Genomic DNA, 17794 nt, shown 5'->3' with positions numbered 1-17794 from the left:
TTCATGGTTTGCCTCCCATGTTGCCCTTGTGACTGTTGCCCAATCCACTGCACACTTTATGCTCTTTTGTACTTTATATGAATCATTTAGATTGTGCTTTCCACATCCCGTCCTACTGTATGAGAACTTTAATTCTTATAAAGAGTGTTTGATCCATTTGCAAAATTTACAATCACTGGATGTCTGCACTGCTGTTCTTAGCTATATCATTGCTGCCATAAAATGCAGAAGAACCTATGCACTTTAATGACAAACTGTTTTATGATGCGTTCAGAGAGTTATTTATATTTTTGAAGATGGAAATGTTTTTATTCTGTGCTTTTATGGCCAAACCTGACTGAATAAAGATGATTTTGATTTGAATATATTATTTATTGCAAATAGAGGAAAAGGGCAGCCTAGAAAATACGTCAGCCAACTTTGCAATATGTGTTGTGTCATTCACATGCATATAGCACTTGCTGGCACTTTCACAGCATGGTACTGCATTCTCAAACTGGCCACTCTTGTCTAGAACTTGCAAGGACATTAATTGATCAGGTCTGAAAGGCTAGACTATACCTTATTCTCAAATTAAAAACTGGATTATAGCCTATTCCGCAGGCGCAGCCCCCACCCTCCCCTTTCAGGTATCATGCTCCTCGTCCCAGCCCCGAGGTTGGATCGGGCCTAGGCCGCGCTGTGCTGGTAGCTAGGGGTGGGTGAGAGGGGGAGGGTCTGGGGGTTGCTAACCTGTGCCTTGGTTCTGCCATCCTTCCTGGGGTTGTCTGCCAGGCCGAGAGGTGACACTGACACAGGCCTTCACTGGGCGTGAGCTGGTGGGGTCCTACCAGCCAGAACTCCATTGATGTGCGTGGGCCTTGGCAGGGCGCTGGACTTGTGGGACGCCCGCCACACGCCTGAAGGGGCCCCGGTGCATAGAAGTGTCTTGGCCTGCCTCCCACCCCATTTTTTCTCCACAACACAACGTTGACTTCTGATGGTGTTGGGGGTCGGATCGGACCCAGGGTCGCACGTTTGGGTCGCCTCGCCAACAGCCGCTGCCATCTGAGGGGAGGGGGGCTTGACATTTGCAAAGGCGGTGGGCGCTGCTAGTGCTTGCCTCGGCACTGGCCTTGGGGCAGCCACATGGAACTCCACTGGAGTGAGGCAATCCAGGGAAAGGGGCTGTGTTGTGTTCCCTAGGCGCTGCCATTTTTCTCCCTCTTGGGCTACTTTTCTCCCTCCCTTCTCTACCCCCACCTCCCATTTTCTCCACTCCTCTTCTTGACATTCTCCATCCTGCACAGGCCCGGGTCAGACGTGGACTGTTCCTGTGGGAGATGTACAGGGGAGGACATTGCACAGTGCTTAGACCCTACTCAGGAGTCATTCTGCCGTCTCTCCCCTGGACTCCCAAGCAGCCAGTATGGACGGTGTTGGTGGGTAGCTGAGGAACCGCTGATGCCTATTGCTCAGCCAATAGTGATGGGTCGTCTTCATTTACCCACTCCACCCACCCCGGCACAGCATGCATTGAACTCAATGAAACAATTGGACAAGCGCCCATAGGAGATGTCGCAACTTGATACGGCACTAAGCACCAAATTAGACTACTAGCAGTGGAAAAAATTGGTACTGCTCTGGATCAAATGCACACATCCCCTAGAAAGTAAGTTAGACAAAGTGACAACAGATTTCACTCTCCTGCCCGCAGACCGTCGTAAGCTAGCCGATAAACAACATAATGCCAAACTCACAGTGGCTGAGATACAGCCCGTCACACAAGAAAACTCGACCTTTCTACAGTCACTGCTGGACCGGGTGGGCACCCTGGAGATTAGAATAGAGGACGCTGAAGGTCGGTTCCACCGAAACAACATTCGGGTGGTGGGCCTTAGGAAGGGCGGGAAGTAGTAGCTTACATGGAGGCCTGAATCCAACTGCTGGGACTTACCACCACAATATTCTCCTCCTTTGTGGGTGAGCATGCTGATCGGGTGCCACCGCGGAGGCTGCCACTGGGAGCCAACCCCAGACCCGTTCTGTTTCGCTTTCTCAACTACAGGGACCTGGACAGTATACTCCATGAAACATGCCAACTGAAAGAAAGCACGGTGAACGGCATTCCAGTCATGTTATTCCCAGATTACACAATACTTGTACAGAAGCAAATAAGCTCCTTCCAAGCTGTCAAACATCACCTCAGCGGACTCAATCTGTGTTACTTGCTACTCTTTTTAACGTGCCTCTGGGTGGTGGACAGGGATACTATTCATTTCTTCGACTATCCCGAAGATGTATGGGATTGGATGGAAGCCGCTGGCCACACGTCCCCAGTCTGCTGGAAAAGAGAGGCTGTGCACTGTCTCCAGAACCCGCTGTTGAGGCTGAAACGGACACACTGCCCGCCTTCCACCACCCAAAGCTGTACCTAACCTGGAACAGGTGATATCCGAGAGGAGGCAAGCTCTGCAAATAGCAGCCACAATAAGTGAAGTCATGAAGTGAAGACGGTTCCTCAAACACATGGAAGACCTAGATGGGATCGCCGGTACCCACGGACAGGACACCGCAGACAGCTGATGGCTTTATCTGACCTGATCCAAAGGTCAGCAGTGAACCGTCCGTGACCAGCTGCCGATTCACAACGACTTCTGCGACAGCACTCATCCACAGGCCCTCTCCGTCCCAGACTTGCGGCAGTAAGGTCCATTGGTAATCATTCATGATTATTAGCAACCCACTACTTGCACTGGCATAAACCTTGTTGTGAATTATAGCCAGTACGCCACACACAACACATCGGGGGTACGGCAAAACCAAATTCTGCTACACATGCTCCTTTCCTCTGACAGACTTTTGGTAGTTGCCCCTGTTTGGCCACATGGTTTGGGCAGATCCCTACAGCACATCTGCTCCAATACATTTTTATAAGTTCGGATTGGTCCCTCTTCCTTATTTTTTCCTTAGCCCAGCAGTGTTGCCTCATGTTGGATGCCCCCCATGCACTATATTCAGCACTCAGTAGGTCTCTCTATTCATAAATAACTGCATTATGCACTGGATCAAGTCACTACTCAAATATTGGTCATACTAACATTATTACGTGAAACATGAGAGCCATGCACACACCATTGCGCCATTACTCGATCTACTCCTATCTGAAACGTAGATCCACTCACATAGCCCTCCTGCAGGAAACTCGCCTGACGGTTCCGGAGGCTGGCCGCCTCAGTCAGCGCTGGCTTGGTCAGGCAGTCACCGCCGACTAGTGGTCCTACACTAGAGGGGTACTCATTTGGATGCGGGCGGGAACCCCATTTGTGGCAGAGGAGGTAAGGGTGGACTCTGGCAGGAGATTTGTATAAATACGGTATCGCCTAAACAGGCTGCAGCTCATGCTGGGGGTGCTATGTACTTCTAACTTGGACCAAGCAACATTCCTCTGCAACTGATCTTGCATACTGGCCTATTGGAGTGAAATCCCTTGGCTTTTAGGCAGTGACTTCAACGCTGCCCTTGACAACGCACTAGACCACTCATTTCTCCCACTGTCACACACTGCCTCTGTATCAAATGCTTGGCGCAGTGCAACTGGTTGCGTCACTGGTCGCTTGTGGATATATGGCATGCACACACAACCCCGACACAAGAGTGTACTCATACTACTCAGCATCGCACGGCTTGTACGACCACATTGACCGTATAGTAGGGGTGCCAGTGCTTTCTCACACATCTGGGCAAACAGACTACCATGGCCGCACACACTCGGACCACAACCCTCAGTCATTACAACTTAAGTGGGAGGTAGCCCCGCACGCCATACCGACATGGGGCCTCCAACCCTCTGCGCTGGAAGACTTGTCATTCTAATAAGCACTTAGGTCTGCAATGGCCGAATATTTTGAATTCAACAAGGGTGCCATCCACAACAAACTCAGTGAATGTGATGCCTTCAAGGTATCCGTCAGGGGTGGAGCTTGGTAATCAGCTGGAACATCTGCAAGCACCTAGACGATGCGATTAGAAAACTTGAGAGCATACTCTTACAGCTGGAGATGTGGTCGGTGACGTAGTCTGAGCACACACCTCAGCGAGATGAAAAACACGGAGAACACGCCACTCTCCTAGAATACCTTTGATGTCTAAACTATGCAGCACACTCCTCTTGTATTCATGTGGCCTCAGATTGAGCCGGTCGCCTACTGCCGTGGCTTCTGTCCCAGGAGCAGGCTTGACATCCTATCTAAGCCCAACGGGGTGCCTACTGCACACAACATGAAATCCACACTAAATTAATTCTACACTACAGCTCTTTGTACGCATCAACCATTAATTTTGATAATAGGCATTTTGAAAACATTTTTCTCAGTTGTGGCTCCCTGTCATCACCATAATGCAACGCACAGAGCTTGAGGAACTGGTCGCACTTTTCGAAATACGTAAAGCCGACAGAGTCTAGCATCAAGTAGGACTCCTGGACCAGGTGGCCTGCCTTCCGAATTCTACAACACATATGCGCGCACACTGGTCCCACGTTTACATGCGTTATACAACGCTGCACTCAAGGCTAACACTTTCCCCACATTGTTACGTAAAGCAGTGCTTGTCTTGCTGCCTAAGCCAGGGAGGGACCCCACTGATCTGGTCTCCTATCACCCTCTAGCTCTTTTAAACACAGATTATAAAATCCTGGCTACGGTGCTTGCTTACCACCTGGCACTGTTGGTCCCATCTCTGGTCCTTTCGGAACAAAACGGTTTTGTTCCATCATGCAGCACATCATTGAGTTTGAGGCACTTTTTAGGGTATCTACCTACTCCCCCCGAAAATGGCTACACTCTTTGTGTTTGGTTCTCAATCTTGAAAAAGCATTTGACTCCCTGGGGTAGGATTTTCTTTTTTGATACTCTGGCCAGGTACGACATTGAAGGCAGATTCCTCTGCTTGCTCTAAACATGCTGACTGCTAGGCTAACAAGCATTTGCAATGCAATAGGTCTCGCATTAGGAAAGTTTGAGCTATTGGTATTGTAAATGACAAATTTTGTATTCATGTGTTGGTTTTGAAAATAGCTAAATTAATAGCTTTGTCATTTACAATGCCAATAGTTTTAACTTTCGCAAATGTGACACCTATAGCATTTGTAATGCAATATGTGTTGTATTTACGTGACTTAGATGTATTGATATTACAAATAACAATGGCTTTCATTTTTTGTTAATAATTAATACTTAAATAAAAGTTATTGTAATTTATAATGGCAATAGCTTAAACTTTTGTAAATAACTTTTGTGAAGATTATGTTTAGTGTATTTTATTGTGACGAAAATCCAATAACAGAAGTGAAATATTAACATCTTTTTGTGACATTTGTAATAAAGCTTGAAACATTGAGAGAACATATTTGAACCAGTTGTTGAACGGTTGAACAGATAGATGCTGTAGTGGAGCCGAGTGATGTGGTGGCGAACGAGTGATGCTGTAGCGCATAGTGATGTTGTGGTGCCCCTGAGTGATGCTGTGGTGGTGCTGAGTGATGCTGTATGCTATGCTACGTTTTGTTTTGCTGTCCTATGTTTTGTTATGCTTGCTATGTTTTGCTATCCTATGCTTTGATTTGTTATGTTATGCTTTGATTTGTTATGCTATGCTATGCTTTGTTGTGTTTGGTATGCTATGCTTTGTTTTGCTATGCTAAGTTTTGTTATGCTATGCTATGCTTTCTTATGCTATGTTTTATGTGACGCTATGCTATGTTTTGTTATGTTATGCTATGTTATGTTATGTTTTGTGAGGGGGCAGTGTGTGAGTGGTCTGTGTGAGTGGGCAGTGTGTGAGTGGGTTGTGTGTGAGTGGGTTGTGTGAGAGTGGGTTGTGTGAGAGTGGGTTGTGTGAGAGTGGGTTGTGTGAGAGTGGGTTGTGTGAGAGTGGGTTGTGTGAGAGTGGGTTGTGTGAGAGTGGGTTGTGTGAGAGTGGGTTGTGTGAGAGTGGGTTGTGTGAGAGTGGGTTGTGTGAGAGTGGGTTGTGTGAGAGTGGGGGGGGGGGTGGTTTTGTGTGGGTGTGTGTGTGTGTGTGTGGTTGTGTGTGTGTGTGTGTGGGGTTGTGTGTGTGTGGGGTTGTGTGTGTGTGGGGTTGTGTGTGTGTGGGGTTGTGTGTGTGTGGGGTTGTGTGTGTGTGTGGGGTTGTGTGTGTGTGTGGGGTTGTGTGTGTGTGTGGGGTTGTGTGTGTGTTGCTCCAGACTGAAAGCTCTTCCCCCATAGAGGTGCCCCCCGGAACAGGAGACTGTGCTCCAAATAAGTAATGCAAAGCTCCAGGCTGCGTTTCCAGCCCTCAAGCAATGCTGGTGCAAAGCCATTAATAACGGACATAAGGCGTGTGACGAGGATGCCGCTCGCGCACACACGTACCGCCCGGCTATGTGCAGTTTTCTAATGTATAGCTTTGGCAAACCTTGGACCTTCGGTAATACCAATAAAGCATTATTGCATAGCATTGCATTGTATCGTTGACGGTTTACATTCCTGGCCTACATACATTATGAAACGTTTCTTTGAAGTTACCAGTCCAGACAGTTGTTGTTGTTTGTAATGGCTGCTTATCACCTTAATAACTCTCCCTGTCTCCACCAGCCCCATCCCGCCCGGCCCCCACAGGTCCCCCTCCTCTTGGTGTCAGGGCCCACCGAGCTGCCACATGGCCACTGATAAGAGTGATTGATGGGCTGTGGCTGGCTCCACTGGGTCCAGTGCTCGGCTGGGAGAATCTTAGTGCACCGGTGGCCAGGAGTCAGGCAGTGCGAGAGGAGGAGAGAGAGGGAGGGGAGGAGGGATGCGATGGAGAGAAGCAGGGCAGGGAGGGTGGTGTAGATCAGGGCAGTCTCAGAGGGAGATGAGAAGTACGAGGGAGGGAGTGAGGAATCTGGAAAAGAAAGGATTTAAAGGAACAATAATGGGTGGAAAAGAGGAGAGACCAGTGGAAGGAATGAAGAGGGGAAGGGGAAAAGAACACAGCTACGGATGAAATAAATTGGTATATAGATGAAAGAGACGTTGGAGGGAAGAGTAGAATGGAAGAGAGAATGGAGGGAAGGAAAAGAGAGGGTTTAGATTAGGGAGGGAAAGAAGGAGAGGGCGTAGGAAGGGAGCACAACACAAATGGAAGGAGGGACCCGACACAGATGGAAGGAGGGACACGACACAGATGGAAGGAGGGACACGACACAGAGGGAGGAGGGAGTGAGGCAACACATCACACAGGGAAGGGGTGGGAGGCAACGGGTGGAGGGAAGGAGGGACGAGGGTGTGGGAGTCAACAACACGGACAGCGGGAGGATGGCCGGAGTGGGCAAATAACACAGACAGCATTCAACTGAAGGAAAAAACTGCCAAAAGGCGAAGATAAACCGGGAAATATTCCCAAGCCTAACAAACCTTTGAGCACACACATATTAAACAATATGGGCGCGTGTATATATTATAAGAAGTGCTGGTTAACCGCAGGCCGTGCAAAGTCTTTTTTGCAAAGTAGACTTTCAAGCCTGGATAAACACACATGAGATTACGAGACAGAAATCAACTCAAATCACATCAAATTGGGAATTATTCAAAACTAATTTTACGAACCTTAAACGTCAGTTTTGCTGCTTCACTCAAACCCACATGGAATATGTAATCGCACCACCTAGTGGAGCAAGTCGAAAAGTGCAACTTGTGTTTCTCCCAAAAACAACGTGTCCTCGATCAGCAAGCTCATCAAAAAGCTACCCTCGTCCCCAACAGACTCTCGGACTGCATATTATTATAACTACAAGCATTGGAGTCCGTCGCGGACACAGACACACAGCAGATGGATGAGTGATATGCTAGAGGGATTACAAAATAATTGTATGTTCATGCCATCATATTGTAGCAGCTCACAAAATGCGATGTTCTACGGGACAAAGTTCAAATCCCACAGCAAGACAGACAGCCTTTTTTTATCCTTAAGCGGTCGGTCAATTGACTACCATACAACGGATACAAAGTAACATTGGTTATGTTGTTTAGAAACTTTACAAATCGTGATGGAAAAGGCAGAAGTGCTGAATGTAGTACTGTATAAAAATGTAGTGTGTGATGCAATACTTTTTGGGGTTATGTGACTTACAAGCAATGGTATTTGTTCTAAGTAGTTGAGTGAACCCCGATTAAAAAAAAGCTAAAATTAGCGGCCGCGAAATGAAATTAAAAGCGGCCAGGGAAATGCTCTCGGCATTGCGGGGGCGGGGTGCGCATTCCTTGAAGTGTGAAGCGGATCCCTTTGAAGTGAAGCTCTCTGCAGAGCACGGCCTCGCGGCCGTGAAGCTGAGACTGCAGGGATGTAATTAGGGGGGAGGAGAAGTGAGGCCGAGCGCGCGCTGGGGGGAAGGCCTGAGGCAGAGCGCACGCTGGGGAAGCTTCAGATGCCTGTGGGAGGGAGGCTGATGGCTTTGATGTGGACGTGTGTTCTGCACAAGTGCACCACATGAACTGGACGCAATCCGCAATGGTTTCAGAGCTTGGTTTGCCCCCTATACTCTCGTCTATTTATCCCTTTTTGTCTAGAATAGTCGAGACCTAAAAACTGGCATCTATATCTCTGCCCCCATATCGATACATCACGAAACATGTCTCTGCTATTTTTCTCCCTGGCCATAGAACCATTTGCGGCTGCCATCCGGGGACGGGACGCATACTGGGGAATCCCCTTGGGAGACAGTACACACACTGTATTGCTATATTCAGGTGATTTTTTGTTATATATTAGAGCTATGTGGTCAATCCCAATTACCTTGGCCCAAATACTCTTTCGATTTTGCAGACCTATTTGGACTGCAGGTTAACTGGTGCAAATCATGTCTCTATCCTTTCACATTCTGGAGCCCAGACCCCGCTCTCACTCTCAACGGTAGTTGCATCAGGAGACAGCCGAACACCTTCTGTTACTTAAGAATAACAGTGTATCATCAACAGGCAAACCTGCCAGAAAGCATTCTGGGACTGCGATCACGGCTCTCCCATCCCAGATTCTTTATGGCTCACGCTTCCATTGTCGGTTTTGGGCCGGATAGCTCCCCCAGAAATGGTGGGCCTACCCAGACAATTATACTATTTTACCAACCTACCCTGTATATCTCACCCTCCCTTTTCTGCATGCTTGAGCTGACCATGAGAGAAATAACATGGAATAATTCCCGCTGCAATGTAGCCCTCACCAAACTTTACCTGCCAACTGACCTGGGGCGGATTGGTGGTTCTGGATATGGAACACTACTACTACCTTGCCTCACAACTTCAATGGGTGGCCAAGTTGTTGGCGGGACTCCAACTACACAACACTGCTGCTCTCTCCTCGCCCTGGTCATCTGCTTCTATACTTTGGCTGTTCCAACCATGTGCCAAAAATAGACTACCTGAGTCTCTACTACGGAGAGTCGCATACCAGTGTTATTGCAGAAGTATATACATTACGCGCTCGTCACTGCCATACACACCGGCACTGCCTCTGCCGGGCATTCCATAGAGTGGCCTTGTTACCTCACTCACCTAGCTGATGGCCTGGTGAGAGACGGGACTTTACACTCTGGGTGATTTGTACCAAGACGGTACCTTTCGACATACTGACAGAAGTTAATGGCCTGCCTCCCGGTCAGTTTCTATTATACAATTCATTGCTTCTCGCCTTTGGCAGAAAATGGGAGGTACATGACTGCCAAACTCACAACACACTTAACCATCCAGTACTTACATGTCATGGGGCAGGGAAGGAATCCAACTAAATGGTATGCTGCTTCACTGCATCAACACACAGAGGTGTCACTAACGCCTCTGAGGCAACACTGGGAGACAGACAGGCATCGCCCCTTCACCAACAAGGAATGGGTTGAGGTACTGGATAGTGCCACATTTATTACCCGCAGCGCTCGTTTCCGCCTCACCCAGCATTACATAGTACAAAGGGCATACCGCACCCATGCCAAAATGAACAGATTCTTTAACTGCACAGATGCAATCTGCCCTATATGCTGTACCACTGATGCCAACTTCCTTCACATGTTGTGGACCATCCCAACTCTGCATACATATTGGAGCTCTGTTGTCACTGCCTTAGCCACCTGTAACGGCTGCAACCTGTTGCACACTTGGGAGGAGTGTATTACGTCTCTAACCCCAAATAAATGGCAGAAAGTTACCTCCCACTTTCTCGATCTAGGCATATTATGGTCAAGCACCTGATCACGTAAAGATGGAAGTCATCTGAACCTCTACCACCATAGCCTGGAGACACTCGTTATTGGTGTAGGCTAGGGCGGAAAGCATTGCATTACACACAGAGGACACGCCAGGCCTCTGTAAAATCCCCATAGCTGCAAACAGACGTTATCCTGCATGATTTTCAGAGCGAACCACCACAAGATATGCACGCTCCCACCTCTCCTGCATAGCAGAGATAGGCGAACCACGGGAAGGGCAACATGCTCGCCCCTATTCACTATAGCCTACACCGGACATTTGCTGCAAACGCGTGCAACGCATTTGCGATTAACACAATTGGGGGTCAGTTACCACCCCAGTTGGGCCAAGTTTCCCCAGTTATTCTTGTTTTGTCCAACCCTTATTCAGCCACCTCCTATTACCTATAGGTACAGACAGAACAGAAAATTCACAATCAAAAAGCAAGGATACTACCGGTGGAATTTGCCGATACACGTATACCCAAATAAAGCAAACTTTATACAAATGCCCTTGCACCTCATCCTTGGTGCATATAAGATCAGCATTGGAACGTAAATTGCACTGTAAAGGAAATAATGTACATGAAATTACAATTGAATTGTATCTGGAAATGCTGTTTGCAATGACCTTCCTCATAACCGGTGATTGTAACTGTTTTCATGCATTTGAATATGAAATGACAATAAAAATTGATTCAAACATAATAAATACAGCCTAAGCAAACCCTCACCTACATAAACACATCTCCCATAGCCCCTCATCTGCTTCATTCAACTCCTCGCGAGCATGCCTGGTGGAGCTACACGATTGCTAAAGAGGAGATGGGCTGTGGCCTTCCCCCTCAGCCGTCACCTACACAGCCGGACTTTGGGCAGACTCTTCTTCGTCTCTCCATCTCATCTCCCTCCTACCCCTTTACCCCACCCCCTTACCCTTCTAAGCTCCATTTATTTAGTCGTCTACTCTCTTGAAATGTTCTTCTAGTAACTGATGTAATGCGTAACTGTTGTAATTTTGTAACTTCTGTGGAACTTTATGTATGATACTTCCGGGTCTAGCCAGCGCTAGATAAAACTCAAAATAAATACATACATCTTCATAGTTTTTCTCAAACATAAGTACAGCTTCCCTTCACCTACTTAAATACAGCTCCCATCTGCATTCATACAGTTCCTGTTCATGATCTGGCCTCATCGGGACAAATACATTCTTCTGAAATCCAGGTCTGTATAAAGTACCCACTGTTTGCATAAATACAGCTGTTTTATACACCTCGTAGGCATTAAAAGAGAACCCACCTACTAGGGCTAGAAAGAGGACCAAAAGCAACCCCGGCACAAATGCTCAAACCAGCACAGCTCCCTTCCTCCCTTCTGTCCATCCATCCAGTCTTACTCCCCTAACCCCCTCACTTTTATTTCTCTTTAAAGTTCCTGCTGTGCCTCTTGCAAATAAACGAGAAAGTGACATAAGTGCCAGTGGCCCTATGCCTTCATAACCTAGCCTCCTACATATCTAGAGCCCACCCATTCCCTGTAACACACGCAGAAAGTGCAGCAGGCATAGATAGACAGCCCACGCATCACAGGTTAGTTTAACGCATTTCAGTTCCTGTCCCGCATCACCCCGCTGAAATGCAATGTCACACATTACCAGCGCCGCTTTGCTGCGGCATTTATTGCTGGAGTCGCCTGACCGCATAGCAGGTTACGTCCAGCGTGATCTCCACTGCAATGCCCAGAGGCAGCCAGAGAGCTCGGGGTCAAGCAGAGGTGAAAGGTTGCCATGGATATAGTCACAAACCTGGGCCCAGTTTGTTTTGATCACGTAGTTGCAGAAACAGTGCCACACACCGTCATCACCCTCGATGCTCTGATGGGCCAGGGCCGCCAGTCAGCATAAAGAGTTGAGCTCGTGAATTATGTGCGAGGGCCAGCCTTTCAAAGTGGCCTAGCAGCGCGGCAGATCAGCAAATTCAGAAGAGAGTGAGCCTGTCCCCAACAAAGAGGCCTGGCTGTTTCGAGCTTAGGTGCATACCGACATGGTCGGACTGAGAGAGAAAATACGCCCAAGCACCAAGAAAGCGACCCATGTTTGCAAACGGAGGCAGCTTTGAACTTGTAAAGAGTGTTTTGCAAGGTATGGAATTCTGCATGGATACAAGTTTGGTGCAGGCAATGCTTGTTTTCATATCAAGGAAATGTACAGCAAAACCTGGCCTAGCAGACCATATACCAGGCCCACAAACAGTCGGGGAAAAAGCAACCTCAGACCAGCCTGTCGGGCACTGCCAGATTGCCTTATAGGCCAGTCCGACCCCACATCCAGAGTACGTTCACGGTTCCATCTGTGAGAATCTGTTGGGAGTCTGTATTGTGTCCGGCATATTTGGACTAACCTCGGCTGTCACAGTAAACCATGTGTTACATTTCCGTTCTTCCCCCAACTAAACTGAAGCAGAACTGTCCTTAAAAGGAAAGGATAATAGTGCTATGAATGTCTGCCCACGGGGTTAGACTGGGAATCAAAGGAGCCCCAGCAAATGTTGTCAAACCAACTTTCTTGTGGCAGGGAGTGAGCGCAGTGAGCCAGCCTGAACAGTGGAAGGGCTGATTACTTCCCTCCACCTACCCCCACCCCCAAGAAATGCTTGAAAAAAAATCCAAACGTGGTTCATTTTAGAACACATTTTTCATTGTACAACCATTTTCAATCCTTGACTTAATGGGTATAGATTGGATATGTGGATGCGTGGCAGAATTAATTAATTCATTGTTGGATGGGTAAGGAGTTGGTGGATAAGTTAATTCAAGATTGGAATGGAATGTTACACCATCGATAGGAACGCCCTGAGCCAGATACGGGGCAAGAGACAACTAACTTTCCTCTTAGTTCACCTATCCCATCGTGTTTGGGTCAGTGACAGAGGCAAGTGTTAGAATAATTAGAATCACTTCTAACAATTCTCACTTAATGCAACGGTATATTAGAATATACTAAGCTGAAATGTGTTGACACTGTCACATTATAATGAAATCCACCGTTTTGAAGACCCTTTATCATACTGATGTACTGAGCTCTCTCAGCCAAGCAACCCTCTTCCCCCCGAAGGTCAGCTTTGCTCGCAACAACCCTGCAGGAGTCCGAACCAACCAAATGCAGACAAATCATTTGAAGCGAGCGCGGTCTGACTGGGCACACTTTAGAACCATTTGTTTTGCATTATTGTTTGTAAATCACTGAAGCGCTGCACTGAAGAAACGCAGTTGGCGCAGCCCCCAGCAACAAAACCGTCCCTTCACCAGCAATAGAACTGGACCCCACCCTGCCAGCCCACCAGGAAAAAGCCCAAAGCTGCCAGTTAGGGCCAGGCTGCCCATCCTGTAACAGGAGCAGGGCACAAGTCCTAAACAAGCATTTGCAATGCAATAGGTCTCGCATTAGGAAAGCGTTAGCTATTGGTATTGTAAATGACAAATTTTTCAAATGTGTTGGCTTTGAAAATATATAAATTAATAGCATTGTTATTCACAAAGCCAATAGCTTACACTTTCCTAATGCGGTGAGGGTGTGTGAGGGTGAGGATCTGAAGTAAATGGTTGCAGGGCAGACATCATAAGACAGAGAGAAGAGACTGCATGGTGACTGCGTTGGTCAGTTTCAGAATCAGGAGGGGCAGAGTCAGCACAGTCTGCGAGGGATCACTGTGTCTAGAGGTAAAGCATAGCGGATGTAGCATTGCAGCTAGCTAGTCGAGTGTTTTCAAGCTGAGTGTCCCTAGAGAGATGGCAACACAGCAACAGCATTTGAGGAGCAAGGCTACTGTAAACAGGCACAGTAGGTTTTCACTTTCATCCAGAAACAAGCTCTCGGCATTGCTGTGGCGGGGGAGCGGGATGCATTCCTTGGAAGTCTGATGCGGGGCGGGGGAGCGGCAGCCTTTGAAGTCTGATGCTGAAGCACAGACAAATGGTGGTGCGTGATGTGCATCGCGGGGGAGCGGCAGCCTTTGAAGTCTGATGCCGAGGCACAGACAAATGGTGGTGTGTTATGTGGCTGGGTCTGTGCATGCGCATAGATCACATGAACTGTATGCGATCCGCAGCCGTTTTAGTAGACTTTTCTTTTCCGCTTACTATAATCTCGCCGGAGCAATGCACAAGCGCATTGGCTCAGGTGAGACCTAAAAAAAGAAGTGGGGGGACTCTGACGTCACGAAATGTGGCTTGCAAACTCATTGCCTCCCTTCGCTCACCCCTTAGATGCGATTGCATCAGAGAAGCCAGCGCGGGAGCAGCGTTCTGAAGGAGCTCCGATCTCACCCCAGAGAGGTCAAAGAGTGAATGTGTGGCTCCATTTGCTCCAGTTATCGAGCTCCCGGTAAAATAAGTGGGGGGACGCTGTCCACCAGCGTAGTACCCCGACTCGAGCCCTAAACTGGAGGCCCCTGAAAGGCGGATCCTTATCTGGAGCCTTCATGGACCACCATCATTGACTCCATCAGCTCTGCGACGCGCACCCGTCATGGTCACTCAGTGAAATGAATCTGATTCAAAGTGAAGACACCGCCCTATGTTAAGCTGTTACTCAGTCTCGCTCCTTTTTCTGCCCCAGGAGACAACAGGGCTCAGGGAGTACTGTGCAAGGCTGGTGCGGACACTCACTTTCTGCTGCTTCAGTGAAGGTTTCAGGGTGAAAAAGTCCTGCACTGCCCGCAGACACCCCATGTCTGCCACCGCAGTTAATACATTAAGATGCAGCTGCCTTAGATTCTGAGGCTGCTGCTGTGCTGCCTCACTTTCTCAGATGTTGGGACAGAATTTAGCATCATTAACTGTGCCTGTGCTTCCCCAGAAGGCTGCAGACCATTCAGAACTTGGCGCCCAGAATCCCTCTCAACCTCCCACCACACCTCACTCACGCTTTCCAGGCACTGGCCCAGCATACTTCAACAATTGCATCTGCTTCCACAAACCATCCCAACACAACCACCCGTCCGAACTCCTGCTTGCACAAATCCCACTCACACAGAAAAATTAGAGCCAACTTTCAAGCCCTTTCCTACAGCGCTCAGACAGCTTGGAATGACCTCCCGTTACACATAAAAGACCCCCTCCTTACTTCTTGAACTCCACAAGAAGCTGAAGACCTGTCTTTTCGAGTGGTCCAACTAGGGAGGCCATAGGTGTGCATAAACTCCCACATGCTCAGTGCCAGGATACGCACAGGAGTGTAGCTAGGGGAGGGGGGGGGGTGAATTACATCGCCTAATAAATGTATTTTCTGATAAATAATTGGGTACAGTTGCTTTCAGTTGGGTATTGTGAGATGTCAGTCGGAATTTACAAAGGATTCTTACTTCTTACATACACACAGACACAAAAGCACACACACTGTTTTGAAGGTCCTCAAAATATTGGTTATTTTGAAAAAATTGTTTTCGCTCTTAGTACTCCAGTCCGCATACCACTCCGTTTCCATTGCCCGTTAGGCCCCCTCTCATGCACCCTGCCTGTCAGCTAATGTATCGAAACATTATATGCCAGCCTGGTTATCAGAAGCCCCCAACACCCCCGTCCTCAAGCTCCGCCCCTGGGTACGCTCCTGGTGATGGTGCCTCTACATAACCTGTCTGTTTCCTAGTGATGGGCTCGGCCGCGGCGACATTCTAAGAGTCAGAGGCTGAGGATGGCCACTTATGCCTAACCTGTGCATAGCTCTCTGCCCCGGCGCCCACCCATGGAAGGTCAGAGAGGCTTTACACTCCGGCGAGGCAACCACAAGTCCTTTTCTAGAGCCTCTCATTACTGACAGTCTGATATGAATCTCTGTACTTGGACTTCACCCATTGGTTTTACTTGCAATTGTCACTCAGGGTGTCACACATTTGGCAGAGAAATGTCACGCATAGAATGTAGCAACCCTTTCGCCAGGCAAAAGGGCAGTAAACCCCCTTCAGATCTTCACCTAAACGCACGAATACTTGTTCCCTTTCACATCCGACCAATACTCCTATAAAACACTACAATCAGTCCACGTCTCCAGCACAGAAGTTCCTTCTGCTCCATCCTTCCCTCCCCCCCCCAGCAGCAGCCTCCGCCGCTCACCTGCACGGTGGCTGCTGGCTTCTGTCCCTGCTCCAGCGTGTCTCCTGGCTTGGCCCTGACCTCTTCAGGCGGGGGCGAAGCCGGCAAGGTTACCGAGGGCGCGGCGGCTACACCAAAACCTCCAATTAAGAACTGGGTGTCTTTATCCGAAGTATATATGGATGCAGGTCGAGTTAAATCAGTTTTAATCCGCTCCAGTAAGGAAAAGGCTAACAACTTTAAGCAAATTAAGTTACCGCACGTATTATTTGGCTTGAAAAAATAAAAGACGTTTCGAGAATTACCAGAAGATTGCACTTCCCAAAGTACAGTTGATCCGCCACTTGCGCTCCAATTACTTTTAACATGGGCAATTTCTTGTGAGTGGCATGTTTCGGTTTCATCTGGGTGTGCACATTGAATGAGTTCTGTAAGTGACGCGCTTCTTACACAGTTGCCAAGTGGTTATAAAATAAGTGTGAAATATACAGTCGGTCTTTGGCGCGTTTCCCATGAGCACTTTGCATTCTGGGACTTGTAGTTTTACTTTCGCAAAACCACGTACGCGTTTCAATATAAACGCACAATGCGCACTGCTGACCAGAAAGCAGAATTGGTAAAATCGTAAAACCGAGAACCTAAGCTGTCATGGCGATGTACTTACGTTAAAGAATTTAGACCAAAATTGTGGTTAAGCCCCCAGCCACCCTGGACCCAATCTCATTATTAAAAGGAGAGCAGCTAGCGCCTACCGTCCCGTTGGCCAGGTCCACCGCCTTCCACCGCAGCAGGGTCACCTCCTTCTCGTCGGAGCCCAGCCCGCTGCCACTGGCGCCCGCCGTGCCACAGAAGAGCACCACCAGGTAGTCCGGACAGGCCGCCGTCATGATGAGGGAGGTGTCAAAGTATCCGAAACTCGAGACAAATCAGTGCAAGGGTCCAGGCATCCGTCTCGGTGTGCAGACCTGGGCACAGACAGGCGACGCGCCAGTCTGTCCTCGCCCAGCAGACAGGGGCACCTGCACGCAAGCCAGGTCAGCGGTAGGTTCGAACTTCTTCGCCGAGGATGTGGTACGTTAGGTTTAAAAAGGCTGCACCCCTGGAAGACCGGTGGCAATGGCTGGTGGCTTGTCTAAGGATCCTGTACCTGCCCAAACTCACCTCTCCAAGCCCTGCCCACCCCACGTGGTGTTGCAGGGAGCAGAATACCTGGTCTGGGAACTTCGGCATCTTTCGGCTATTTCCGCCTTCGCTTCAGCGGATGCTAAATGTACCGATGAAACTGGCTCCCGTGTACGAATCCGTGACGGCAATCGCCGAGTGTACGCCAACTAGAAGAAAGCGGAGTAGAGCATAGGGCGGAGATGGAAAGAGCGTGGCGTCTTCAGCCCGCGTGCGATGAACACGCTGTTTCCCCCTTCATGGCAAGATCTCTTGCATCAACCCTCCTATTCCGTCCCAGGTACAAAG

General features: G+C 48.6%; 1 protein-coding gene across 3 annotated transcripts in view; it reads right to left on the bottom strand.

Moving 5' to 3' along the window:
- ESRP1 (epithelial splicing regulatory protein 1) overlaps positions 1 to 17509 on the bottom strand; it is a 384375-nt gene extending 366866 nt beyond the window's left edge. For 2 of the 3 annotated variants that reach the window (XM_086966012.1, XM_086966013.1), the window contains exon 1: positions 17077 to 17497. In XM_086966012.1, the coding sequence (XP_086822138.1) occupies positions 17077 to 17211 (135 nt within the window). In that variant the 5' untranslated portion in view covers positions 17212 to 17497. Of the gene's footprint in view, positions 1 to 17076 lie in introns of all 3 variants that reach the window. The other variant, XM_086966011.1, reaches the window with a different exon arrangement.
- Between the last annotated feature and the right edge of the window lie 285 nt (positions 17510 to 17794).

This window comes from Lissotriton vulgaris, chromosome 4_1, assembly GCF_964263255.1.
Source record: "Lissotriton vulgaris chromosome 4_1, aLisVul1.2, whole genome shotgun sequence".
NCBI classification, from domain to species: domain Eukaryota; kingdom Metazoa; phylum Chordata; class Amphibia; order Caudata; family Salamandridae; genus Lissotriton; species Lissotriton vulgaris.
This window is presented reverse-complemented; position numbering and strand designations above follow the sequence as displayed.